This window comes from Macaca fascicularis, chromosome 14, assembly GCF_037993035.2.
Source record: "Macaca fascicularis isolate 582-1 chromosome 14, T2T-MFA8v1.1".
Lineage (NCBI taxonomy): Eukaryota > Metazoa > Chordata > Mammalia > Primates > Cercopithecidae > Macaca > Macaca fascicularis.
The window spans coordinates 8,959,708-8,986,579 of record NC_088388.1 but is presented as its reverse complement, the minus strand read 5'-3'; the positions used below and the strand labels follow the sequence as shown (position 1 = coordinate 8,986,579).

At 56.5% G+C, this 26,872-nt stretch overlaps 1 protein-coding gene across 10 annotated transcripts; it reads left to right on the top strand.

Moving 5' to 3' along the window:
- FRMD8 (FERM domain containing 8) lies at window positions 1-26,033 on the top strand. 10 transcript variants are annotated; one of them, XR_012423086.1, is made up of 12 exons: window positions 1-125; window positions 401-485; window positions 2,716-2,883; window positions 6,927-7,028; window positions 7,396-7,454; window positions 7,586-7,752; window positions 9,816-10,037; window positions 12,402-12,525; window positions 13,405-13,548; window positions 14,634-14,905; window positions 17,815-18,019; window positions 23,767-26,033. XR_012423086.1 is itself a non-coding variant. In XM_005577277.3 (11 exons), exons 2-11 carry the CDS (start codon window positions 401-403, stop codon window positions 23,883-23,885), a joined length of 1,395 nt encoding a protein of 464 aa, XP_005577334.3. In that variant the 5' UTR covers window positions 1-125; the 3' UTR covers window positions 23,886-26,033. The 10 variants fall into 10 exon arrangements, 8 of the variants coding, with proteins under 8 accessions (XP_005577334.3, XP_045226488.2, XP_015289954.3 ...); XR_012423087.1 differs by lacking the exon at window positions 6,927-7,028; XM_005577277.3 differs by lacking the exon at window positions 14,634-14,905.
- Window positions 26,034-26,872: the final 839 nt, after the last annotated feature.

Below are 26,872 nucleotides of genomic sequence, written 5' to 3'. Positions count from 1 at the left end.
GTAGCTCCCCGGACAGCTGGATCCTGAGCGGGAGCCAGAGTGCGGCCGGTGGCGGGCTTGGCGGCGGGGCAGGATTCCGGGCAGGAGCCTGGCCTCTCAGGTGGCGGGCTCTGTGTCCCTGCGTGGTGAGAGCACGGCGACGTCTGGCCCGGGCCCCCGTCCCCGGCTGGCGGTGCGCCTTGTCCTGCCTGGGCATCCCGGTCGACCTCCGTTCTTGACCGTAGCAACCCGCACCCCTCCCACCAGTGCCCGGTCTGCACTCTTGGCCCCTCCAGGCAGCGCCGCTCAACCTTGCGAACCCGGCCCGGGACCCCTTACCGTCCTCACTAAGAGCTTGAGGAGACCTCCAACTCCCCCGTCCCTGGCTCCCGGTAACTGCTGTTTCTCTTTGCCTTTGCAGATGGACGGGACAGAAGGCAGTACCGGGCAGCCCGGCCCCGCTGAGCGGTCCCACCGAAGCAGCGTGTCCTCCGTGGGAGCCCGAGGTGGGTCCCGCCCGCATCTCCTCTCTTCCACACCCTCCTGGGACCCTAGCCCCGGAGAAGTGGCTCTGGCTTGTCTTCTTTTTCATTAAAGATAATTTATGTATCAACTAAGAAATAATAAGGTACATTCAGATGTGGAAAACTCACAGAAGTCAGAGGCTCTGTCACTAGTTTACTGGCCAGGTTGGGTCCTCGTGAATCTCACATTCATTTGTAAAATGAGCTTATTTAACATAGCTGTGAAATTCAAATGAGATTGTATGAATGAAAAGTGAGGTCTGATGTGGTTCACGCTTGTAATCCCAGAACTTTGGGAGGCCAAGGTGGGCAGACTACATGTGCCCAGGAGTTCGAGACCAGCCTGGGCAACATAGAAAAGTGACACGTTCACTTTCTCTGTGTCCTTTCTTTGTGTTTGTTCGTTCTTTCTTTTCTTTCCTCTCTTTCTCTCTCTCTTTCTCTCTTTCCGAGTCTGGCTCTGTTGCCCAGGCTAGAGTGCGGTGGTGAGATCTTGGCTCACTGCAAGCTCTGCCTCCTGAGTAGCTGGGACTACAGGCACCCGCCACCACTCTTGGCTAATTTTTTGTATTTTTAGTAAAGACGGGGTTTCACCGTGTTAGCCAGGATGGTCTCGATCACCTGACCTCGTGATCTGCTCGCCTTGGCCTCCCACAGTGCTGGGATTACAGGTGTGAGCCACCGCACCCAGCTGTGTCATTTCTTTCTCCCAAATAGCCTTTTGAAAGCAGGGATCAGGCCTGGCACGGTAGCTCACGCCTGTAATCCCAGCACTTTGGGGGGCCGAGGCAGGCAGATCAGTTGAGGTCGAGAGTTCAAGACCAGCCTGACCAACATGGAGAAACCCTGTCTCTACTTAAAATGCAAAATTAGCTGGGCATGGTGGCGCATGCCTGAAATCCCAGCTATTCAGGAGGCTGAGGCAGGAGAATCGCTTGAACCCGAGAGGCGGAGGTTGCAGTGAGCTGAGATTGCACCATTGCACTCCAGCCTGGGCAATGAGAGTAAAACTCCATCATCTCAAAAAAAAAAAGAAAAAGAAAAAGAAAGCAGGGATCATGATCTTCATTTGATAGGGAGAAAACTGGGCCCTAGGGAGGTTAAGTCGCAGGCAGGCTGTGGAAGCTGTCCAGGTGATCATGTACTGCAGCTTCCAGTGCCTCAGTTCTCCTTGCCTGTGAAGTGGATCTGAACCTGAGCCTCCTGGAAGTGATTTTTTGATCTCTGAGAGTAGCTGCTGGAGCATAACAGACTGGGGGTCCAAGAAGCACCTTCCCTTGTGTAGACGAGAAACCGTGCCCTTCCACACACTCTTGGAGGGAGGAGTATTAGCTCTACTTTTACAGATGAGGCAACTGACACTTAAATTGGCTCGCTGAAGTTGGCCAGCGACCAGGCAGGGATGGGAACCCGAGTATGTCGGCCCCAAAGCTCGGCGTTCCTTCGCCTTGCCTGCAGTCCCAGGGATGGAGATTTGAATCTGGTTGCTCTTCTAGGTGTCTCCGTTTGGCTCTGGAACCCACAAGTTGTCACAGGGAACTCTCAGCTATTTGGGCTGTTCTTCCCTAGGCTGCTTCAGGCTGACCTGAAAGACCCAGTATTGACTCCTGAGGCTTAAAGAGTCCTAAGACTTGAAGAGTCCTAAGGAAGCTGAGAACTTGCTTTAACCTGGGTGACCTAAGGAATCCTCTCTTCCCATCTTAGCCTGAGTCAGAGAGAGACTTGCCTGAGGACAGCAGTGGGTTACCAGCTCTCGCTGCTGCCAGACAGATAGACAGACTGCCATAGCCTCAGGATGGTTTCAGCCTCTCTGTGCCGTAATTTCACATCTGTGGAATGTTCTTGTTCAGGGCAGAACAGCTGAATCCTTGGGGCAGCTATGGCGGTGAGGGGCAGGTTTGCAATGGCCAGGCTTAATTTTAATCTTGGGGGATTGGGGTGGGGCTGGTCTCTGGGCAGGAGTTACTGGGTTTCTGGGTGGTTTGAGGGCGTCAAGGAAGCACTAATAGACAGCAGCCATGATAGGGTCTTTTGGGGCTGCTGGGGCTCTGCCTCTGGCGTGGACTCTTGTCTCAGGAGTGTAGCCCTGGTCACCCCTGAGGGGTGTAGGGTGGGGGCTCCAGCCCCAGTGGGTGGTAGAGGGTACCTGGTTGGCCTGGCCTGGTTGTACCAGGCAGAGGCCTCAGCTGAGCCTGCCTGGCCTCCATCACAGCGGCTGACGTGCTGGTATACCTGGCGGATGACACAGTGGTGCCCCTGGCTGTGGAGAACCTACCCTCGCTCAGTGCCCATGAGCTGCACCGCGCCGTCCGCGAGGTCCTGCAGCTCCCGGACATTGCCCTGGATGTCTTCGCGCTCTGGCTGGTCTCCCCTCTGCTGGGTAAGGCTTGGCAGTGAGGAGCCCAGGCTGGAGGGTTGGAAGAGCACTGACCAGTACAGGAGGGAGGGGCAGTGTTTGGAGCTGCTGGCCATTGCGCATGGGGGAAGGTGGGACTTGGGTTTATCCTGAGCTGTCCACCCATCTAAGCACGTAGAGCCCTGAGAAGGCCCCCGCTCCTGGCCCTGCTGTCTGTCTTTCTGCTGGTGGTGGAGGGGTGGCCACGCCTGCCCCCCAGGTCGTGCTGGGGCTGGGCGGTCTGGGAACGGTACTGCAGGAGGGAGGGAGGAAGGGGGCCTTGTCTGCCGAGCATAACCTTTGCCACAACCTGGGTGGTGTTTGGGAGCCTTGATTTCACCTTATCCTCAGGCCCAGGCCAGTCTTGCAGATGAGGAAGTTGTGGTTAAGGTGGTGAGACCACTGTGTGGCAGGAGCAAGACAGATTCAGACCTGAGTGGCTTCCTGGTCAGCCTCTTTGAACTGTTTCTGTTCCTTGGGGACAGGGAGGAGAAGGGACATGGCCCAGGAAATAGGCCCCTCTGACCCTGAGGCTCTTAGCGAGGGTGGGAAGAGTAGACTTGACTTCTCTGGGAGGGGGGCCTCCAGCCCTGCCTGGCTGGCCTCGTGACCACCCACATCCTGCCCTTTCAGGCTGAGATTGCAAGATGGAGGGACTTGGGGGCAGTGGCTCTCTGGACCCTCAGCCCGGGGTCCCTCAGTGAACAGGGTCTCTGAGCCTGCTGGTTCGCACAGGAGGGGGTCAAGGAAGAGGCTGCCCCATGTCGTTGTTTAGTAAATCGGTGCCGTGGTCAGGCGAGTTTTCTTAGCTTACACATTCCCTTCGTTGTAGAGGAACGCAGGCAAGAAGGGGGTGACCAGTCCCAGGACAGCCTGGGTCAGGCCCAAGGGTTATGTCTTCTGCGGTTGCTGGTGGGGGGAGAGCGAACATTTGGCACCCCCGTTCCCCACCCTTATCCTCCCCTCCACCCCCTCCCCTCTGCCAGTAGGAGCTTCCTGCTCAGCTGCTGCTGGGAGCTTCTCGCCCATCCTCTTCCTGCTGCCCCGGCTCCTCGGCCGCACCATGCCCAGCCCAGTCACCTCCCCTTCACCTCCGGGCCTCGGGTCAGGACTGTGGGCCCCTTGGTTTGTGTCTGAAAGCTAGGGGTACAGTCCTGCATGGGTCGGCCCCTGCCCTGCCTCGAGAAGCTCCCCGAGCCTGCTGGGCAGCCTGTCTCCGCCTCTCACCTCCTCCGTCCCCGCTCCCTCCTCGCCACATTCCCGCTCTCCCACAGCCGGAGGCTGGAACTGACATGAATGGGCTGCTTTGTTGCCCAGCCCACGCAGGAGGATGGTGGCAGAAGACCCCGGCACATAGTCAGCACCCACTCTGTTCCCAGGCTGGGTTCAGGGAGGTTGAAAAGCCACTTCAGCTGTGACTTGGGCCTCCCAGAACCCTTACCCCCCTGTCCCCACACTCCTGATAGGGTGAACCAGTGACAGATGCTCCAGGGCCGCGAGTGCCCTGCAAGGGCAGGGAGGGGCGCCGGCTTCTGGAGCTGCCCTTCATACCGGATGTTTTGGCAGGACTTAGCCTTCTCAATGCCATTGTCGCTCTGCATGGAACAGGGCTCCAGGGACCTTCCGTCCCATTTAGACAACAGCCTCCAGGCAGGAAGGCCCCATCTGGAAGTCTCTGGGACTGCACTGAAGACAGGAAGGAGTCTTTTGAGCTGCTGGGGCTTGGGGTTAAGGCTGGTCAGGGCTGGGCTGTAGACAGCAGGAAGGGCATCCTTATCTCCAGGGTGTCTCTAGGCCCCATCTAGTCAGTTACTGTGCTCGTTCCACGAGGACGTGCAAAGCCTCTCTCAGGCTACGTGGTATTCTAGATGCTGGGAATACTGGAGGGAAGGCACTGGTGGAACTTAATTTAACTTTATTTTATTTATTTATTTTTTATTTTTTATTTTTTTGAGACAGAGTCTCACTCTGTTGCCCAGGTTGGAGTGCAGTGGTGCAATTCTGGCTCACTGCAACCTCTGCCTCTTGGGTTCAAGCGATTCTCCTGCCTCAGCCTCCCGAGTAGCTGGGATTACAAGCAAGTGACACCACGCCTGGCTAATTTTTGTATTTTTAGTGGAGACGGGGTTTTGCCGTGTTGACCAGGCTGGTCTTGAACTCCTGACCTCAAGTGATCCACCCGCCTCAGCCTCCCAAAGTGCTGGGATTACAGGCGTGAGCCACCACGCCCAACCACCATTGGAACTTTAGAGCCTAAAGTATGGTGAAGGGAGGTTTAGGAAGCAGAGCTCTGTTCCTGGTTTAGCCACTAGCCCCATGTGGCCTCAGGCATTGTGCCTTCCCGAGCTTCAGTTTCCCCGCTGTAAAGTGGGTGATCTCTGTGTCCTCCAACCCTGACATCCTTTGAGTTTCCAGACAGAGAGAGCATGAGGACTCTATGAGGGGAGTTGATGGAGCCCTTTCACCCAGTCAATAGGGAGGCGACTACTGGGGATAAATAAATGGTGTTTCCCTACTGGAGATGGTGACATGGGTGGGCCCCAGGGTTTAGGTTGTAAAGGAGGGCTATGGAGCCTCTGGGAAATCTGGACCAGAAATGATGGGACCAGAAATGATGGGACAAGAAAAATGATGGGACAAGAAAGGGCTGCAGAGGCTGGATGCAGGGATGAGTCGAAGGGCTGTGGGAAGGGGGCCCAATTGGAGGCTGTGACTGCTCTTCCAGGTGGAAGGCCCAGATAGCCCAAAGAGCAGAGATGAGGACCCCTGGCCTCAGGCCAGCAGGAGAGGCGATCGGCCATCAGTGGGGACCACGGAAGGGTAGAGCGGGGAGATGTGGATCAGGCAGGGCTCAGGAGGCTTGGAGCAAGCTCTGGCTTCTGTACCCCGGTGACAGACATCCCCATACATCTCTGGATGAACTTGGAAGTGGCCTCACACCTCTCAAAGGCAGAGACCCCCATGGCCACTTTTTTTTGGTGGGTGCTGGTGTGTGAGCTGAAAGGCTTTGTCCCTCCTGGCCTGAGGCACTGAGTCCTGGGTCCGGAGCGTTGGTGGCTTGGGGCAGCCTGGAGTTTGAAGGGCTGGACTGGTGCACTTGGTCATTCTGCCAACCCCTGGTGAGGTCACTGCACCCCAGGGATACAGCGGTGGACAAGTCCACAGCCCTGTGGGTGGCAGCAGCAGGGAATGTCAGGTAGTGATCAGCCTGTGAAGGCAAACAGATGTGGCGCCATCGGGGTGATGGTAAATTTTGAGGAAGGGCTGCCTTAGTAGTTAGGGGTCCAGGGAAGGCGATCCTTGAACTAAGACCTGAGTCAGCCACAGGAGGATCTGGGACAAAGGAGTCCAGGAAAAGAGGAACAGCAGGTGCAGAGGCCTTGGCACAAGCAAGCTGGGGATGACTTGAGATTGAAGTCAGGAGATTTAAGAAGGCCAGGGTGGCAGGAGCAGCGCGGGAGAGGCAGTGAGAGGAGATAAGGTGGGAGGGCCAGGCAGGAGCTGGGTTGCGGGTGGGCCACAGAGGTGCAGAGCTTGCAGGATGGAAGGTCGGCTAGAGCTCCTTGGAGGTGTTGGGGGTGGGAAGTGACGACGGGGAGGCCCAGGCTCTGCCAGGGGGAGGGCAAGGCAGCCCCTCGGGTCTCTGGGCCCCAGTTGCCAATTTCAGGTTCTGCTTCCTGATGGCATTGCGGGTTCCTTTGTGCCCTAGCACCTTCCTTCGGCCATAGCCTCCAGCTTCAGCTTGCCCCGGGGCTGCAGTGAACAGTTAGTGGCTGGCTGTGCCTGGAGCCAGACCCTCGTCGCTTGCTGTGTGACTTTGGACAAGGAACTTGACCTCTCTGAGGCTCGTTTGCTCCATGGGTGAAATGGGAGATAGGGTTATTGCAGAGTAAATGGCTCTGGACCCTTGGCACCTGCTCAGTTACTATTGGTTGTGACTGTTGTCATGCTATGCAGTGTGAAAGGTGGGAGGGCAGCCGCTGGACTGGCCGGAGGCTGCATGGGCCGCTCCCCCTCTCGTCCTGCAGAGGTGCAGCTGAAACCCAAGCACCAGCCCTACAAGCTGGGACGCCAGTGGCCGGAGCTGCTGCTGCGCTTCACCAGTGCCCCGGACGACGACGTGGCCATGGGTCGGTGCTGCTGCCTGTCTGTCCTTGTCTCAGGACCACCTGAGTCTGCAGCTCTGGCTCCCAGCCCAGCCAGGGCCCTGCCAGCAAGGAGCTGCCCTGACTGAGGGGCAGGGCCTGCGTCTCCCCCAGGCTCCGATAGCCGCCACTGGCAGGGGAGGACGGGGTCCCTGAGAGAAGCCCCAGTGGGGGTGGGCTGGGAGCTGCGGGGGCACGTTGGGATGAGCTGCGCACTCCACCCTCTGCACAGCCCTCCGGTTTTCTCAGCCGGGGTCGGTGAGGTTGGTGGCCGGGGCCCGGGCCAGTCAGGGGAGAGGGGAGGGCTAAGCAGAATGGGGATGCCTGGCAGTGACCTAGCCTGTCTCCCCAGATGAGCCTTTCCTGCAGTTCCGGAGGAACGTATTCTTCCCAAAGCGGCGGGAGCTCCAGGTGAGGCAGGAGCCCTGGTAGCCCCACCAGGCCCAGCCCCTTGTGCCCAGCCTCCTTGTCCCTAGACCTCTGGACATTCGCACCTCGCCCCAGCCCAGCTGAGCGGCTCTCCCTGCCACACCCGCCTGCAGATCCGCGACGAAGAGGTCCTGCGGCTTCTCTATGAGGAGGCCAAGGGCAACGTGCTGGCCGCGCGGTATCCGTGCGACGTGGAGGACTGCGAGGCTCTGGGCGCCCTGGTGTGCCGCGTCCAGCTCGGGCCCTACCAGCCCGGCCAGCCGGCAGCCTGCGCCCTGAGGTGAGGGCCTGTGTGACCTGAGGTGGGGGCGCTGGATGGGGGAGTTTGTCCTTGGAATCGAACTTACAAGCAGTCTTCAAACTTACAAGCAGTCTTTGGTCTCGCAAATTGGGGCAGGGTCCTGGAGTCAGGAGGCCTCAGCCCTGCATGCTCACTCTGGCCCTAGGCAGTTGCTCTGCCCCTCAGCCTCCTTTTCCTCACCTGCCCTGGGTAGGAGCCTCAGGTGAAGTGAAGTCTGGGAGAAGAATCTGGAGCCCTGCCTCCGGCCGAGGTCAGAAGAGCTGGGCTTTTGGAGTCACAGCCAGAGACCAACCAAATACTGACCCTTTGTCACCAGTAACAGGCCAGCTTAGTTCCAGACTCCTGGGATGTTCCCCAGGCAGTCAGCATGCTGGTTGTCCACCCCCCAGCCCTTTCTCCAAGAGCCGAGCTCTCTGCTGTGTAACTTAGCAGGGCCTTGGGTGGTGAGGATTGAGTCTGCCCTGCCAAAGTCCAGGCCAGTCTCTGGTCTCCATGGAGGATTATCCTGAGGTTTAGAAATAATTCCAGTGAAGGGGCCAGGCATGGTGGCTCACGCCTGTAATCCCAACATTTTGGGAGGCCAAGGCAGGCAAATCGTTTAACGTCAGGAGTACGAGACCAACCTGGCCAACATGGTGAAACCCCATCTCTACCAAAAACAACAAGTAGCCAGGTGTGGTGGCGTGCACCTGTAATCCCAGCTGTTCGGGAGGCTGAGGCAGGAGAATCACTTGAACCCGGGAGTTGGAGGTTGCAGTGAGCCAAGAGTGTGTCACTGCACTCCAGCCTGGGCAACAGAGTGAGACTCTGTCTTTAAAAAAAAAAAGAACTGAGCGCTCTGACTGCAGCTTATCTGATGGCTGGTCCCCAGCCCACACAGTAGCCGCTGCCTGAGGTGGGGAATCAGCTGCGGTTATGCCAGGGCCTCTCCTGCTTCGTGTGTCGGGGGGAGATGCCCTTTCTTTTGTGAGCCTGTGCTGGTTGTAGATTGGCGTTTTCACATTTTTATCTGGCAGAACAAAGCATTGAGAGCATTAAAACCTCTGCACCGGTTTTGGTTGTAAAAGTTCCACCAGTTCAGAAATCCCAGCGGTCCTGACTTGGTGACACAGACATTGCTCTGAAACCCTCCAGCTGCAGTCTGATTCCAGGCGGGTGGGGGCTCTTTGCTTGGCCTCCAGATCTTCCCTCAGCCTCTCGCCTTCGCTGTGAGCTGCAGACCTGGGCCCGCCTCCTGGGCCTCCTTCACTTGCCTGGCTGCCCTGTGTGTCTGTGTGCCCTTCCAGGTGGGGGTAGGGGGACCTCTGCAGTGCGGGGCACACTGCGTGCGCTCAGGGTGGTGGGCTCCTTCCTTTCTGGGGGCGAAGTCTGTCCCTTCGGCTGCTATGAGTTTCCTGGGTGGGTATGTGGTAGCCAACCAGGCAGGAGGCAGGAAGGGTTGGGAGACAGGACCAGGCCCTGTGGGGGACCCTGGCGCACATGCGGCTGCAGTGCAGAGGCTGCTGGCTAAGGCAGGACTGGTGGGAAGTGCAGGAAAGGGGGGGCCCGGGTTCCTGTTCCTGGCTGGAGATGCAGGCATCTGGAGCTGCAGGATGAGCCTTTGGCTTTAGACAGTGACCTCAGGTTGGATGGGCAGAGGGACAGCCCCAGGTGGGCCTCATAGGGAGCCCCATCACAGTCCTTGGCCTGCACTTGGAGAGCTTGTCAGGTTTTAGGGCCGGGGGAGCTCACCCAGGACAGGTGGGGGCGTCACCATCCCCACTCTACAGAGGAAGCGGGAGCAGGACAGGAGGTGCCTCTCACCAGCTGTACAGCTGCTCGTGGCAGAGGCAGGCCAGCCCTGGAGTCTGCCCTACAGAGAGGGGCCAAGAACCGAACCCCCTCCGTCTGGTGCCTGGGTCTCCTCCTGGGCTCCTTACCCAGCGTCTGATTTGGAAGTAGATGTGTGTCCGCTTCCTCCAGGCAGCCCTGCTTCCCTGCCTTCCCCTGTGAGCCTGGCACCTCTAGTTGGGCTGCTAGCACCCGTCTTCCTTCCTCCACAGGGAGAAGCTGGACTCCTTCCTCCCTGCCCACCTCTGTAAGCGGGGCCAGGGTCTCTTTGCTGCCCTCCGGGGCCGCGGGACCAGGGCCGGGCCGGGCGAGCAGGGCCTGCTGAACGCCTACCGCCAGGTGCAGGAGGTTGGCAGCGACGGCGGGTGCGAGGCCGCCCTGGGCACCCACTATCGTGCCTACCTCTTCAAGTGCCACGAGCTGCCCTTCTACGGGTGAGAGGCACAGCACCGCGGTCCCCCAACCCCCCACAGACTGTCCTTGGGCTTTGCTAGCACAGCTGCCAGTGAGCCCACTTCTGCCCCAGCTGAGCTGTGTCCCCATGAAGTGGTGTCTTGTCCCGAGCACCTCAGGCCCCACCATCCCAAACTGGGCACCTGTCCTCCTCCCCTTTCCCCTGTCAGGGGCTGGGACCCTTTGGACGGGTCCTCTCCTCCTACCTGGCACAGTCACCTGGTCACTGGCCCGGCCGACCTCGCCTTCAGCCGGCTGTGTCTGTCACACAAACAAACAGCTCTGTGCACCTACTGCCCACGCGCTCCCTGGGCACTGGAGGCCGCTCTGAGCCAGACACCATGCCCCTGCCTGGTGAAGCTGACGTTCTAGTGGAGAGAGACGAGAACAGAGAGGTTGAGAGCCTGTCAGTGGGCACAGGCGGCAGCCAGGAGACCAGAGGGTGGGGTGTGGCTCGGGCCCTGTGGTCAGAACAGGCGAGATGGTCAGATGCAGGGCATCTGAGGGCAGAGTGACAGGATTTGCCAGATGGATGTGCAGTGGACGAAGCAAAGGAGAGGAGGCAGAGAGGACTGGCCTAAGCCCCTGGCAGATGGTTTCGTCATCGGCTGAGCTGGGGGCGGTGCTGTGGAGCGGTCAGGGAAAGTTTAGGAATGTGATTGTTTTTGTTTTGAGACAGGGTCTTGCTCTGTCACTCAGGCTGGAGTGCAGTGGCACAATCATAGCTCACTGCAGGCTCGACCTCCGGGGCTCAAGCAAGCCTCCTGAGTAGCTGGGACCACAGGTGTGTACCACCATGCCTGGCTTTTTTTTTTTTTTTTGAGATGGAGTTTTGCTCTTGTTGCCCAGGCTGGAGTGCAATGTCATGATCTTGGCTCGCTGCAGCCTCCGCCTCCCGGGTTCAAGCGATTCTCCTGCCTCAGCCTCCCAAGTAGCAGGGACTATAGGCACGTACCACCATGCCTGGCTAATTTTTGTATTTTTAGTAGAGACGGGGCTTCACCATGTTGGCCAGGCTGGCCTCGAACTCCTGACCTCAGGTGATCCGCCCGCCTCGGCCTCCCAAAGTGCTGGGAGCCAGCACGCCTGGCTTAATTTTTGTATTTTGTGTAGAGACGGGGTTTTGCCTGTTGCTCAGGCTGGTCTGGAACTCCTGGGGTCAAGTGATCCTCCCGCCTCAGCCTCCCACAGCACTGGGATCGTAGGCGTGAGCCACCGTGCCCGGCTGGGAGCTTGCTTTGGACATGTTGATTTTGAGATGCTTGTTAGGCGCCCCACTGGCAACTTTGAGTGGGCATCTGGTGTCTAGTGCAGTCTGAACTGGAGCTCATATTTGGTGAATCCTATGCATATGGATGGCACCTGAAGCCTGGAGAGATGCTGGGAGGCAAGTGTGGGCCAGGTGAGAAGGGGCCCTGGGCCCCTAGCAAGGCAGGAGGGCTCCACCCGCAGTAGCTCCGAGCGCACGTCCCGCTTGTCCTCCTGGCAGCCAGCGAGGGATGTGGGCTCCAGCCTGGTGGGCGAGCGTGAGCAGGGATGGAGACAGCGAGTGTGACCAGCTGTCACAGCCCTGCTGTAAAATGGGGTGAAGAAACAGGTCTTGTAGTGATTTTGAGGAGGAGGTGACAGCCATGTGTGCTGACCGGCAGGTGGCCCTCTCCTGGCTGCTTCGGTTTCCTCAGTGAAATCGGAGGTCTGGCCATCAGCTGAGCCTGGGGGACAGAAGTCTTCCAGAGGAGTCTGGAGCGGACGGCCCTAGGATTCAAGGTGGCCTGTGCTGGTCTCCGGCTCCGTCCCATTGCATGGAGAGAGCGGGGTTTAACTTGGGCTCTGGCTCAGTGGGTGGTGAGGGCAAGGGTGAACCCGAGGGATGGGAGAAGGCAAGGCTGCAGGAGGGACAGGCGGCAGCTCTTCTCAGTTTTGAGCCCTAGAGCCACTCCCCTCACCTCCTCGCGCTTCCCAGCAGGCCCCTGCTGCTGAAAGGTGTCTGCCTGGACAGTGGCCAGCCGGCTCTCCTGGCCGCCTCCTGCAGCCCTGGCCCCCAGACCAAGTGCCAGGCCCACATGACTGGTTTGCTCCACGCCTGGGGCCACGCACTTCCCTCCGCCTGCAGTGCCCACCCTTCTGTGTGCCATCAGGCCCTTCTCCCTCCAGTCACACACTGCCAGCTCAGATGCTGTCTCCCCACGAAGCCTCCCCTTCATCCCACCTCCGTTTCTCCCTTCCCCAGAGCGGGTTTAGTCACCCAAACAGCAGAAGCTTCTCAGGGCCCAGGCTGGGGCCTCGAGCAGCCTCCCTCAGCATTTTTGTTGCCGGCCAGAGGCTGACCCCAGTCTGCTCCCTAGATGTGCCTTCTTCCATGGCGAGGTTGACAAGCCGGCCCAAGGCTTTTTGCACCGGGGTGGGCGCAAGCCAGTTTCTGTGGCCATCAGTCTGGAAGGCGTGCACGTCATCGACAGCAGAGAAAAGGTACCGCCCCCAGCTCCTCCAGGGTGGAGAGGATGGGAGGGGGCTCCTGACTCAGGCCTTCCTGGTTCCTCTGGGCCTGTGGGGGCCTGGGGGCAAGGTGGGTGGACTATCTGGGAGGGACCCTGCCTCCCTCAGATGTCTTTGTAGCCCCTGAGGGTGATCCTGGGTCCTCTTGCCCAACATGCTAGGCTGTGGCGTGGCCGGGGCAGGGGAGGCCGCAGCTAGGACTTCCACCCCTGAGTGGAGGGAGGGCAGCAGGGCCCTCTGTTCTGCCCGGCTGATGGCTAGAGAGCAGCCTGGTGCTCCAGAAGACCCTGTTGCGGGGGAGCCCTCTTCGGCTGACCATGTCCTCTTCCTGCGTTTGGTGGCCAGCCCTGGGTAGAGGACCGCGTCAGCAGCCAGCCCCGTGGGGCAGATTACCTGTCCCTGGCAGAAATTCACCCCTAAGCCAGCAGAGGAGTTTTGACTGGCTTCTGGTTGTCCCGGAAGAGGGACCTCAGCCCCTCCTGCCATCTGTGCCCTGGGAGGCAGGGCCCAGCTCAGCCTCATGCTAGATGCCACCCCCGACCTCATAGAAGAGGCTCCCCTTCCCCACCTGCCTCCTCTCCCACGTGCATCCCCAGCTGTCAGGGGCTTGGCCCGCTGGTGGGACTGTTGTAGGAGAGGGGATCTCAGCCTCCCTGGACCGCAGCCCCCGGAAGGCTCTGATGAAAGCTGAGGCTCTCTCCTTAGAGAAACACACGAACAAATGTAGACTCAGCCTTGGAGAGGCCCACACCCTGGCCAGGTGTCCTCTCCTGGTGGTGTCTGAGTGGGATGGGGTGGGGAGCAGACCTCTGCCCAGGGGTCAAGCCTGGCTCTGTGTCTCCTGCTGGCCAGCACGTCCTGCTGGGCCTGCGCTTCCAGGAGCTGTCGTGGGACCACACCTCCCCCGAGGAGGAGGAGCCCATCCTGTGGCTGGAGTTCGACGGAGACAGCGAGGGCACGCCTGTCAACAAGCTCCTCAAGATCTACTCCAAGCAGGTAGCGCGGGTGGTGCCTGCACACGGGTGGGGAGGCCGGGCCCAGGTGTCCTGGGTCCCAGACGATTAGAGGCACCAGGCTGGCAGGGAAGGAGGTGAGAAGCTGCCTTGGGCCTGAGGATGAAAGCGGCCTGGGTACAAGGGGTGCCTTGACTCCTGCTGACCCAGAGCCGCCCTGGGAGGTCAGGAGGCCTGGTCTGCGGACTCCACACCGGTGGCAGTGGCAGCTATGGGTTCTGGCAGCTGTTTGTTGAGGGCTTGCCCAGTGCTTTGAGACCAGCCTGCACCCTCCCCTCCTGTCCCCAAGAGCAGTGCTGTTGTGACGCTGCTCACAGTCACCCACGGTGGGCGTGGAAGCACTGGGCCTCTCCAAGGCTGTGTTTGATTTTCCCCTTCATTCGGCGTGTTTTACTCAGCACCAAGCACCTCTTCCACCCCAGCCTCCCTCCCCTGCCCCTTCCTCTCCCACTTGGGTCACATCAGAGGCCCCTCCCTGCTGCAGGGCCCTTTCAGGACTGCTCCCACCCCGTCCTGCCTTCATCTTGGGTCTCTCTGGATCCTTCATCCCACACCTCTCCAGCTTCCTTTTGGTGCCCTTCCCCACCTTCACCCCTCCCTTCACAGCCAGACCCCACCCCCGTGCCTCCCACGCTGGGGGCTGCTCCTAGACCCATGGGCCTCGGCTTTGCCACAGGAGGCCCCTCCCCCTTCTCAGTTTAACCACACGCTCCTGGAAGCTTCTTTCTGCCCCCACCAGCCACCTCCTCCCCCAGCTTCCCTTGCTGCTCCCCGTTTTCCTGGCCCCCCTCGAGGGCACTCCTGTCCCTGCCTCATGGCTTTGAACTCCAAGATATTCTCACCTTTATGTTCAAAGTTCACAATTTTCTTTTCTTTTTTTTTTTTTTTTTTGAGACGGAGACTGGTTTATGCTTTTTGTTTCCTAAGAAATTTTGCCTAACCCAAGACCACAAAGATTTTGTCACGTTTTCTTGTGGAAGTTGTGTAAATATAAGCCTACCAGCCATCCCAGTCAATATTTTACATCAGGTGTGATATACAGGTCAGTGTTCATGTTTGTGTTTACAGATTCTCAATTGTTTCGGTGTCATTTGTTGAAAAGACATTGAATTGGCGGGCACGGTGGATCATGCTTGTAAAACCAGAACTTTGGGAAGCCAAGGTGGGAGGATCTCTTTAGGCCAGGAGCTCAAGACCAGCCTGGCCAATATAGCGAAACCCCCGTCTCTACGAAAAATACGAAGAATTGGCCAGGTGTGGTGGCACACGCCTGTAATCCCAGCTACTACTTGGGAGACTGAAGCACGAGAATCACTTGAACCCAGGAGGTGGAGATTGTGGTGAGCTGAGATGGTACCACTGCACTCCAACCTAGGCAACAGAGTGAGACTCTATCTCAAAAAAAAAAAAAAAAAAGAAAAACAGACATTGAATTGCCCTGACCTCTTTGTTGAAAATCAATTGGCTGTGCATATATATAGGTCTGTTTCTGGATTCCCTCTTCTAAACCACTGATCTATGTGTGTCTTTCACTAATAATCACATGATATATTGATTTTTGAACCTTTATAATAAGTCTTGAAATCAGGTAGACTGATGTTCAGAACTTTGTTCTTTTCAAAATGGTTTCAGCTATTCCAGTTCCTTTGCATTTCCATAGAAGTTTTAGCATCAGCTTGTTGATTTCTAGGACGTTCCCCGATTCACCCCCCGAAAAAAGGCTGCCTAGGATTTTTATTGAGATTGCATTGATTACTTTGGAGGTAACTGACCTCTTAAGTCTTCCATTCCATTTATTTCTGTATCTCCATTTATTTGTCTCTGATTTCTTTCATTAATATTTTATAGTTTTCAGCATATAAAGCTTCTATTTCTTTTGTTAGATTTATCCCTGTCTTTCTTTCGGTGCTACTGTAAATACCACTGTTTTTAATTTCAATTTCCAATTGATCATTTCCTTATATAGAAATATAATTGTGTTTTTTTGTTGTTTTTTTTGAGATGGAGTCTCACTCTGTCGCCCAGGCTGGAGTGCAGTGGCATGATCTCGGCTCACTGCAAGCTCTGCCTCCCGGGTTCCCGCCATTCTCCTGGCTCAGCCTCCGCGAGTAGCTGGGACTACAGGTGCCCGCCACCACAACTGGCTTATTTTTTGTATTTTTAGTAGAGATGGGGTTTCACTGTGTTAGCCAGGATGGTCTCGATCTCCTGACCTTGTGATCCGCCCATCTCGGCCTCCCAAAGTGCTGGGATTACAGGTGTGAGCCACCGCGCCCAGCCAATTGTTTTTGTTTTTTTTGAAACACTCTTGTTCTGTCATCCAGGCTGGGGTGCAGTGGCGCAATCATAGCTCACTGCATCCTCAACCTCCTGGGCTCAAGCTGTCATCCCAAGCCACAGGTGTGTACCACCGTGCCAGGCTAACTTTATTTTATTATATTTGTAGAGACAAAGTCTCACTATGTTGCCCAGGCTAATCTTGAACTCCTGGGCTGAAATGATTCTCCCACCTTGGCCTCCCAAAGTGCTGGGATTACAGGCGTGAGCCCCTGTGTCTGCCTGGGCCTTTTTTTTTTTTAAGACTGAGCCTCGCTCTGTCGCTCAGGCTGGAGTGCAATGGCGCAATCTCAGCTCACTGCAACCTCCGCCTCCTAGGTTCGAGCGATTCTCTCACCTCAGCCTCCTGAGTAGCTGGGATTGCAGGAGCCTGCCACCACGCCCAGCTAATTTTTGTATTTTTGTACAGATAGGATTTCACCATGTTGGCCAGGCTGGTCTCAAACTCTTGACCTCAGGTGATCCACCCGCCTCAGCCTCCCAAAGTGCTGGGAGTACAGGCATGAGCCATGGCGCCTGGCCTGGCCTGGGACTTTCTATGTGGACAGTCATGTGGTCTGTGAGTGGGGAAAGCTGGGTCTCACTTTCCTATCTGTGCCTCTTGCTTGCCTTGCCTGACAGTGCCTCTGACCCCCAGTGTAGGATGGATAGGTGTGAGCAGGCGTCCCTGACGCACCCGGCCTGAGAGAAAGCATTGTCTTTCACTGAATACGTGGGATTTTGCTGTGGGTTCTTCAGAGATGTGCTTAATCAGGTTGAGGAAGTTCCTTTCTGACCCTGGCTTGCTGAGTTTTTTCTTGGACGGATGTTCAACGGAACTTCCTCTTTCATCTGCATGTGAACGGCAGGCTCCCTGAGCCTCAAAGGCATGTTGCTGTGCAGTTTTTGTTCTAGGGAACTTAGAAGGCTTCCCTGTTAGGGTTGCAGCTCAGGACTCCGTCCCCACCAGCTGCCGGCCCCTCGCCAGCCCACTGCCCTTTGGCTGGTGGAGTCCACTCGGTGAGCAGAGGAGTGCGGGTGGACTGAGATGAGGGCGGGGAGTGTGGAGAGTCCACCAGGCCTCTGCTCTTCCTTCTGGGCCGGGCAGCAGTGCCCCCTCCTCACCCACCCAGAGGGGTTGTGGCTGCCCTTAGAAAGGCAGGAGCCAGGCTAGTCTCCGCAGGGCCACTCCCGGCGTCTGACCCGGCCCCACCAGTCAGGAGCACAGGTGACCGTTCCTGTCTACTTGGACTCACCTTGTCCTAGGCCTGCAGCAGTGCCTGGCACGTGGGAGGCACTCAGGAAATACCTGTGTCCTGACTAAGGGGCACCACCCTCTTGATGCCCTCTGTCTGTGACTCCCTCAGACCCCTGAGGGCCCTGTCCTTGGCGCCCAGCTGTGCCTGCTGGTACCCGGCTGCTGTATCTTTTCTGTCAGTGTGCCTCATGCTTCACACCTGTTGAGTAGGAGTCACTTTTGAAGAATGTGCCGACGGGGAGCCGCCCGCCCCTGCCCTGTGACATCTCGCCCCTTCCTCCTGGCTACAGGTTTTCCTCCCAGCCAGCACTACCCGCCTCCCCGCCCCGCCTCCCCACTCTTCCTCCTCTTTGCAGCAGCCGGGCTCCTTTCCCCCTCCCTCCCCACCTCTTCTGCCCACAGGGTCAGCCTTCCTGGGCTGTGCCTTCTGACTAGAATGTTCTTTCTTTCCCACCCGAACTCCCAGACCTGGGGACCCCTCCTCATCCACCAGGACTCACCTTCACAGTCATCCGAGTGGGACACCTCCCCTGCCTCCCCACTCCCTCCCTCCCTCCTGAGCGATGTGTGTCCCCTCCCCTGCTTCCCCAACCAGAGAGCAGAGCTCATTTCAGACTCAGCAACAGGCATGGAAGGGGGGTCTGGCCAGGCATCACACTGCTCCCTCCTCCCCAGGCCGAACTGATGAGCAGCCTCATTGAGTACTGCATTGAACTGAGCCAGGTGGCGGAGCCCGCAGGCCCCCAGGACAGTGCGACAGGCCCGCCCTCGGACCCCAGCTCCTCACCGGCTCCTGTTGAGCGCCCCAAGCTGCGGAGGCAGGGCAGCGTGGTGTCCAGCCGGATCCAGCATCTCTCCACCATCGACTACGTGGAGGACGGTGAGCAGCCCTTCTGTGCACATGCACACACAAACACGCATGCACATGCACACGCCGGGGGGCGTTCCTGAGGACAGGCATTGCAGAGCAGCTCCAGACCCAGTGTGAGCTGGCCTCCATCTCAGGACCCAGCTGTGAGCAGGGCGAGCCTGGGCCTTGGCCATAGTGCCTTTCCTGTCCCTTCTCACTGCCACGTCACGACGTGTTCTGCAGCATTGTCCAGGATGTGATCCGGGAAACTACTCAACATCTGTTATTAAAGTGTTGGGTAGGCAGGGCACGGTGGCTCACGCCTGTAATCCCAGCACTTTGGGAGGCCGAGGCCGGAGGATCACCTGAGGTCAGGCTGGCCAACGTGGTTAAACCCTGTCGCTTCTAAAAATACAAAAAAGTTAGCGAGGTGTGTGATGGGCACCTGTAATTCCAGCTACTTGGGAGGCTGAGGCAGGAAAAACGCTTGATTGAACCTGGGAGGCAGAGGTTGCTGTGAGCCGAGATTGCATCTTTCCACTCCAGCCTGGGAAACAGAGCAAGACTCCGTCTCATTCATAAAGAAATAAATAAATAAAGCGTTGGGTAAATCACTGTTGTGACCACATCCTGGGGTGTTCAGTGCAGCTGGTAAAAATACAGTACCCAGGCAGGGGACAGTGGCTCACACCTGTAATACCAGTACTTTGGGAGGCCAAGATAAAGAGGATCGCTTGAGCCCAGAAGTTCAAGACCAGCCTGGACAACAGAGTGAGACCCTGTCTCTACAAAATATACTTAAAATTAGCTGAGCATGATGGTATATGCCTGTAGTGCACCTTCTTGGGAGGCTGATGAGGCAGGAGTATCTCTGAGCCCAGGAGTTGGAGGTTTGCAGTGAGCTACGATTTTTTTTTTTTTTTTTTGAGACGGAGTCTCGCTCTGCCGCCCAGGCTGGAGTGCAGTGGCCGGATCTCAGCTCACTGCAGGCTCCGCCTCCCGGGTTCACGCAATTCTCCTGCCTCAGCCTCCCCAGTAGCTGGGACTACAGGCGCCCGCCACCTCGCCCAGCTAGTTTTTTTTGTATTTTTTAGTAGAGACGGGGTTTCACCGTGTCAGCCAGGATGGTCTCGATCTCCTGACCTCGTGATCCGCCCGCCTCGGCCTCCCAAAGTGCTGGGATTACAGGCTTGAGCCACCGCGCCCGGCGTGAGCTACGATTGTACCACTGCACTGCAGCCTGGGTGACAACAATGAGACCCTATATATTTTTTTTTAATTAATTAATTTATTTATTTATTTATTTTTGAGATGGAGTCTCGCTCTGTCACCCAGGCTGGAGTGCAGTGGCGTGATCTCGGCCCACTGCAACTTCTGCCTCCCCGGTTCTAGCAATTCTCCTGCCTCAGCCTCACGAGTAGCTGGGACTACAGGTGCCCGCCACCATGCCCGGCTAATTTTTTGTATTTTTAGTAGAGATGGCTTTTCACCATGTTAGCCAGGATGGTCTCGATTTCCTGTCCTCGTGATCTGCCCGCCTTGGCCTCCGAAAATGCTGGGATTACAGGAGTGAAACACCATGTCCGGCCCGAGACCCTATTTTTAAAAAGGAATACCCTGGCCGGACACAGTGGCTCACGCCTGTAATCCTAGCATTTTGGGAGGCCAAGGCGGGCGGATCACCTGAGGTCGGTAGTTCGAGACCAGCCTGACCAACATGGAGAAACCTCATCTCTACTAAAAATACAAAATTAGCTGGGCGTGGTGGTGGGCACCTGTAGTCCCAGCTACTTGGAAGGCTGAGGCAGGAGAATCGCTTGAACCCAGGAGGCAGAGGTTGTGGTGAGCCAAGATCATGCCACTACACTCCAGCCTGGGCAACAAGAATGAAACTCTGTCTCAAAAAATAAATAAATAAATAGGCCAGGCGCGGTGGCTCATGCCTATAATCCCAGCACTTTGGGAGGCCGAGGCAGGCAGATCATGAGGTCAGGAGATCGAGACCATCCTGGCTAACATGGTGAAACCCCGTTACTACTGAAAATACAAAAAAGTAGCCAGGTGTGGTGGTAGGTGCCTGTAGTCCCAGCTACTCGGGAGGCTGAGGCAGGAGAAGAGCGTGAACCTGGGAGGCAGAGCTTGCAGTGAGCCGAGATTGCACCACTGCACTCCAGCCTGGGCAACAGAGTGACACTCCATCTCAAAAAAAAAAAAAAGAGGCCGGGCGCGGTGGCTCACGCCTGTAATCCCAGCACTTTGGGAGGCCGAGGCGGGCGGATCACAAGGTCAGGAGATCAAGACCACGGTGAAACCCCGTCTCTACTAAAAATACAAAAAAAATTAGCCGGGCGCGGTGGCGGGCGCCTGTAGTCCCAGCTACTCAGGAGGCTGAGGCAGGAGAATGGCGTAAACCCGGGAGGCGGAGCTTGCAGTGAGCCGAGATCGCGCCACTGCACTCCAGCCTGGGCGACAGAGCGAGACTCCGTCTCAAAAAACAAAAAACAAAAACAAACAAAAAAAAGAAAAATGAGTAGCCTGGGCGCGTTGACTCACGCCTGTAATCCCAGCACTTTGGGAGGCCAAGGTGGGCGGATCACAAGGTCAGGAGATGAAGACTATCCTGGCTAACACGGTGAAACCCTGTCTCTACTAAAAATACAAAAAAAATTAGCCGGACGTGGTGGCAGTCGCCCATAGTCCCAGCTACTCAGGAGAATGGCGTGAACCCAGGAGGCGGAGCTTGCAGGGAGCCGCAATCACACCACTGCCCTCCAGCCTGGGCGACAGTGCAAGACTCTGTCTCAAAAGAAAAAAAGAAATGAGTAACAGGACAGCATGTGCGCAGCCACGCGCATGAGGCGGGAGGGCCCAGCTGTGGCCGTCAGCGGCTGTAGCTTTGACTTTTTCTTCGTACTTCTTGGAGCACGTAAATCTTTTACAAGTTTTGTAATTTTTAGAATAATTGTTTTTTCTTTTTTTCTGGAGGCGGAGTTTCACTCTTGTTGCCCAAGCTGGAGTGCAGTTGTGTGATCTCGGCTCACTGCAGCCTCCACCTCGCGGGTTCCAGCGATTCTCCTGCCTCAGCCTCCTGAGTATCTGGGATTATAGGCAGGCGCCACCACGCCCAGATAATTTTGTACTTTTAGTAGAGATGGTGTTTCTCCATGTTGGTCAGGCTGGTCTCGAACTCCTGACCTCAGGTGATCCACCCACCTCGGCCTCCCAAAGTGCTGGGATTACAGGCGTGAGCCACCGTGCCGGGCCCTAGAATAAGTTTTATAATCAGAAAAAGCAAACTTTCTCTACAGTGTAATTTGGACCACTGTGTGGCATTTCTTAGCATAGTTTTAGCGCGCTCATTTTCACCCAGTCCTCTGCTTGTGGGCATTACAGTTTTCAGCGTTCGGCTCTTCTAAACAGCACATCTACGGCAAAGTGTTTCCTTAGAATCTGAACTGTTTCCTCAGGATACGTTCCTAGAAATGGCCTTGCTGTTGTAAAAGGGTGCAGATTTTTCTTTTAAACAGGGTTTCACTCTGGTGCCCAGGCTGGAGTGCAACGGCCTAGTCAAGGCTCACTGCAGCCTCTACCTCCTATGTGCTCAGGCAATCCTCCTTCTGCAGTCTCCTGAGTAGGTGGGACTACAGGCATGAGCCACTACTCCCGGCTGATTTTTAAATTGTTTGTCAAGACAGCATCTCACTATGTTGCCCAGGCTGGTCTCAGATTCCTGGGATCAAATGATCCTCCCACCTCGGCCTCCCAAAGTGCTGGGATTACAGATGTGAGCACCATGCCTGGGCAATATGCTGATTTTGAAGAGGCTTTTCATACCTGCCACCTTCCAGAGAGGTTGTACCCAGGTGTACCCTCCACAGTAGAGAAGATGGCATCTGCCTCCTATGCCCTCACCCACAATGAGTGTAATCATTCCGAGCCAAAGGAAACTTGTCTGGGCTGGTGTTTGAACACAGTGAGATTGGAAATTTTTTTTTTTTGAGACCGTCTCGCTGTGTCACCCAGGCTTGAGTACAATGGCGCAATCTCGGCCCACTGCAAACTCTGCCTCCCAGGTTCAAGCGATTCTCCCTGCCTCAGCCTCCCGAGTAGCAGGGATTGCAGGCGCCTGCCACCATGCCCGGCTAATTTTTGTATTTTCAGTAGAGACAGGGTTCCGCCATGTTGGCCAGCCTGGTCTCGAACTCCTGACCTCAGGTGAGCCACCGCGCCTGGCCGATTGCAAATTTTTACATGCTTGATCATATTTAGATTTCCTTCCTGAATTACTGATGATTTCTTTTGCTCATTTTTCTTCTGTTGCTTGACTTTAAAATTAACATCTTGGCCAGGTGAAATGGCTATAATCCCAATACTTTGGGAGGCCGAGGCAGGCAAATTGCTTGAGTCTAGGAGTCCAAGACCAGCCTGTGCAACATAGCAAGACCCCATCTCTGTTTAAAAGATTAGCAGGGCATGGTGGCACACACCTGAAGTCCCAGCTAGTTGGGAGGCTGAGATGGGAGGATCACCTGAGCTAGAAGGGTTAAGGCTTCAGTGAATTATGATCACAACACTGCAGTCCAGCCTGGGTGACAGTGAGACCCTGTCTAAAAAAAAAAAAAATTATTATTAACGTCTTGTCCAGGCACGGTGGCTCACACCTGTAATCTCAGTACTTTGGGAGACAGAGGCAGGAGGCTCACCTCAGCCCAGGAGTTTGAGACCAGCCTGGGCAATCGAGCAAGACCCTGTCTCTACACAAACTAAAAATACATTAGCCATGGCTCACACCTGTAGTCCCAGCTACTGGGGATGCTGAAGTGGGAGGATCAGTTGGGCTTAGGAGGTAAGGCTGCAGTGAGCCATGATTGTAACACTGCACTCCAGCCTGAGCAACACAGCCTGTCTCAAAACAAAACAAAACAAAACAAAAAAACACAAGGGTGGGACATGGTGGCTCACACCTGTAATCCCAGCACTTTGGGAGGCCAAGGCAGGTGGATCATGAGGTCAGGAGTTTGAGACCAGCCTGGCCAATATGGTGAAACTCCATCTCTACTAAAAATACAAAAATTAGCCAGGCACAGTGGCCCTGTCACACCTGTAATCCCAGCACTTTGGGAGGCCGAGGCGGGTGGATCATGAGGTCAAGAGATCAAGACCATCCTGGCCAGCATGGTGAAACCCCATCTCTACTAAAAATACAAAAATTAGTGTGCGTAGTGGTATGCATCTATAGTCCCAGCTGCTCAGGAGGCTGAGGCAGGAGAATCGCTTGAACCTGGGAGGCGGAGGTTGCAGTGAGCTGAGATCGCGCCACTGCACTCCAGCCTGGGTGACAGAGCAAGACTCCGTCTCAAAACAAAACAAAAAACAAAAACTAACATCTTACAGCAATATGGTACTTTTGTTTTAATTAATGACCCGGTATTGCTATGATTAGCCAAAGTCAGATTTCCATAGTGTTTTCCAGACGTTACTCTGTGCCAGGATCCCACCAGGACCCCACACTGCATTAGCTGTCGCATCTCCCCAGGCTTCTCTTGGCTATGAAGACCTTCCTTGTTTGTGATGACCTTAGGTCGGCAGTGTTAGGGAGCGCTGCTCAGGTATACTGTAGCACGCTGAGGGGGGCTGAGACTCGGATGAGGAGAGCTCAGTCTGACCAGGCTCTGGAAGGAGCCGTCATGCTGGATCCAGAACCCGGCTTCCTGGGCCTGAGCCCCATCACACAGGGACAGCACCTCTGCTCAGTGTGCCCTCCCGTTCCCTCGCAGGCAAGGGGATCAGGCGAGTGAAGCCGAAGCGCACCACGTCCTTCTTCAGCCGGCAGCTATCCTTGGGCCAGGGGAGCTACACCGTGGTGCAACCCAGCGACAGCCTGGAGCAGGGCTGAGGACACTGCACCCGGCAGGAGGAGGGCAACTGGGGGCCCTGGCCCGGCACTGTCCTCCTGAGGGGCAGGGGCTGGCTGCAGCAGTCTCATGGGTCATGCACATGGGGTGGGCTGCCTCAGCAAATTTCTCAGACCACAGAGAAGTGACTGGCCCCGGGCTGTGCAAAGCTGGCCAGGGCCTTCCGCAGGGCCCCTCTGCAGCCTGCCCGCCCTTCCCCCAGACACTGGGCCCTGCTGCTATCTCAGGACCATCTGATCAAGCTGCAGCTGCCACCTCACCTAGAAACATGCCTTTGTGCCCACCTCAAGATGGGCAGTGTCCCTGTTCCGAAGTACCCCGGTGGCAGCTCCAGTAGCAGAGGACCAAGGATTGAGGTTTGGGACCTGAAGGTCCAGTGTGTGCCTTTGACCTCTTCCCTGAACTTGGGTGACCAGTCCCCACCTTCCTCCTGCTAGTGCTCCACCCCCTGTACTTGGATGACCAGTTTCCTGCCTGCCTTCTGCTGGTGCTCCACCCCCGGCCACCAGGGCCACCTGCCAGGCTGGGCCACCACTCTGAGGAGGGTGGGAGGGGCCTCTCTGGATTGAACCAGGAGAGAAACACGGTGAGGGCCCCCACCACACCTCCCTAGTTGAATCAGGAATGGAGGGAGCCAGGCAGGACCCTACCTGGGATCCTGTGCCCCTCGTTCTGGGTCTCCTTTGCAGGCATGAGACACCAGAAGGAGCATGCCTTTCTGGTAGTCTTTGGTGATGTCACTGCTGGGAGGTGGCTGTCCTGTGGACCACCTGGCCTCCAGACCCACACTCATAGTCTGAAAAACTGAAAATCTCCGGGTGGGCACTCCCTGGAGCCCAGGCAGCTCCCCTAGCGGACTGGCCAGACCTGCCCTCTCCTCCCCGTGTCTGGGTCTTCAGGTTTCAGTTTGGTCTTTGGTCATTTGAGTTGTGCCAGGGCAACGCCAGGAAGCCCCTTGGGTAACCTCTGCTGCACGCTTCTTCCCAGACGGCGCCATGGATTCCTCTGGGGCCAGTGCATGCCCAGAAAAGCCTGGGCTACACAAGACAGTCTCTTTCTCGAGGACACTTGGAAAGATGACTTTGATGTGGGTGCTTGGCTTCTCTGGTCCCAGCTTGCCCTCCGGGCAGCAGGGGCTCTGTCTTGTCCCAGATGAGCTGAGCCCGAGAGGAGGGCTTTCCCAGCCCTGGGACCCTCCGAGGTGGGTGTGTGGGTCTCACAGGTGCTTCCTGGGACTTCCTGTGGCAGCACAGGGCTTGCTTTTGTCTTCTGTTCCCGGTGGAAAGCCGTGGGAGAGGAAGCTTCTCCAAGTATCAGAGCCCGTTCACCCTCCTCTCTTTGGTAGCTTGTGAATGTGCCAGGTGTTTTGAGTTGGGCTTGCCTTCCGGCAGCATGGACTTTGTTAAAATAATAGGCGGAAAGAAGAGGCCTGGGAAATGCCCCTAGCCTATTGGAATGTCCTGGCCACAGGGTCATGTCAGCTGCCAGTTCTCGTCTCCCCTCCCGGAGTTGCTTGGTCTCACCAAGCCGCCTGCCCACCTGTTCTGGCGGCTCCAGTGCAGGTTGTCCCAGCCCCACTGCTTTGATTCCAGGTGATTTTTTTTTTTTTTTTTTTTTGAGACGGAGTCTTGCTCTGTCACCCAGGCTGGAGTGCAGTGGCACAATCTTGGCTCACTGCAACTTCTGCCTCAAGCGATTATCCTGCCTCTGCCTCCTGAGTAGGTGGGATTACAGGTGCGTGCCACCACGCCCCACTACTTTTTTCATTTTTAGTAGAAACAGGGTTTCACCATGTTGGTCAGGCTGGTCTTGAACTCCTGACCTCATGATCCGCCTGCCTCGACCTCCCAAAGTGCTGGGCTCATAGGCGTGAGCCACCGCCCCCAGCTGATTCCAGGTGAATTCTTATCTGATGGGCGGGCAAGGGCGTGTCAGTGTGGTGGGTTGGAGTGTGTGTGTCTGAGGACACAGATGACGTGTTTTCCCTTCAGCTTCTTGTTTTCTGAGCATCCATTGTGCCTTAACATTTTCTGCTTGTCCTTTGGGACACAGCAGGATTTTACTCGTTCTTTGAATGTTCTCATTCTTTTGTATCATGTGACTTATTAATAAAATCAGTTTCTAACAAACTCTGGGGCGGCTCATGATATGAAATAATGAGGGTGTGTCCGTGACAGTCCAGGAGTTGATTACAGGCTGCATATTTGGTTTTCGTGAAACGTGTATCGAGGTGTGCAGCCCTCAGGCCGGCCAGTTTGATGCCCATGGAGCACCCGAGTGAAGCTGTCTTGGTGGCTTATAGTACTGCCAGGCCCAGGTTGCCCAGGAGGGGCTCTGGGGTTCCTTTGGGGACCAAGGTGGGTAACTGCAGATGCTCATGCCCTTCCTGAGGGCACCTCATGCTCCAGGCCTGGCAGGAGGCCATTTGTTTCCCACAGATCCTGCTGTCAACACCTACCTGGGAGGGAAAGGACAGCAGCAGACCCCCCTGAAGGACTATGAGCCCTGCAGCAGCCACCCAGGACCTGGGCCTGCAGGAGGAGCACCACTGGGAGATTGAGGTTCACAATGAATGTTTCCAGAGACGGGAGGAGTATGCCACCTGTCCCTTCGGCAGCGTGGTCGTGGGAACAGGGCCGTCTCCTTGGGTGTCCATGACAGTGAGTGGCTTGTCCTCTGTGCGATCGTCTTTGCCTGGCAAGGCAGCACAATGCCATGACCATGGGTACCTGTGACCTTTCGTGGGAATAACAGTGCCAGGCACAGTGGCTCACTACTGTAATCCTAGCACTTTGAGAGGCCAAGGCGGGAGGGTCACTTGAGCTTAGCCTGGGCAACATGGCGAAACCCCATCGCTACAAAAATAAATAAATACAAAAATTAGCCAGGCATGGTGGCACAAGTGTGTCATGCCCAACTGCTTGGGAAGCTGAGACTAGAGCATCACCTGGGCCCAGGAGGTCGATGA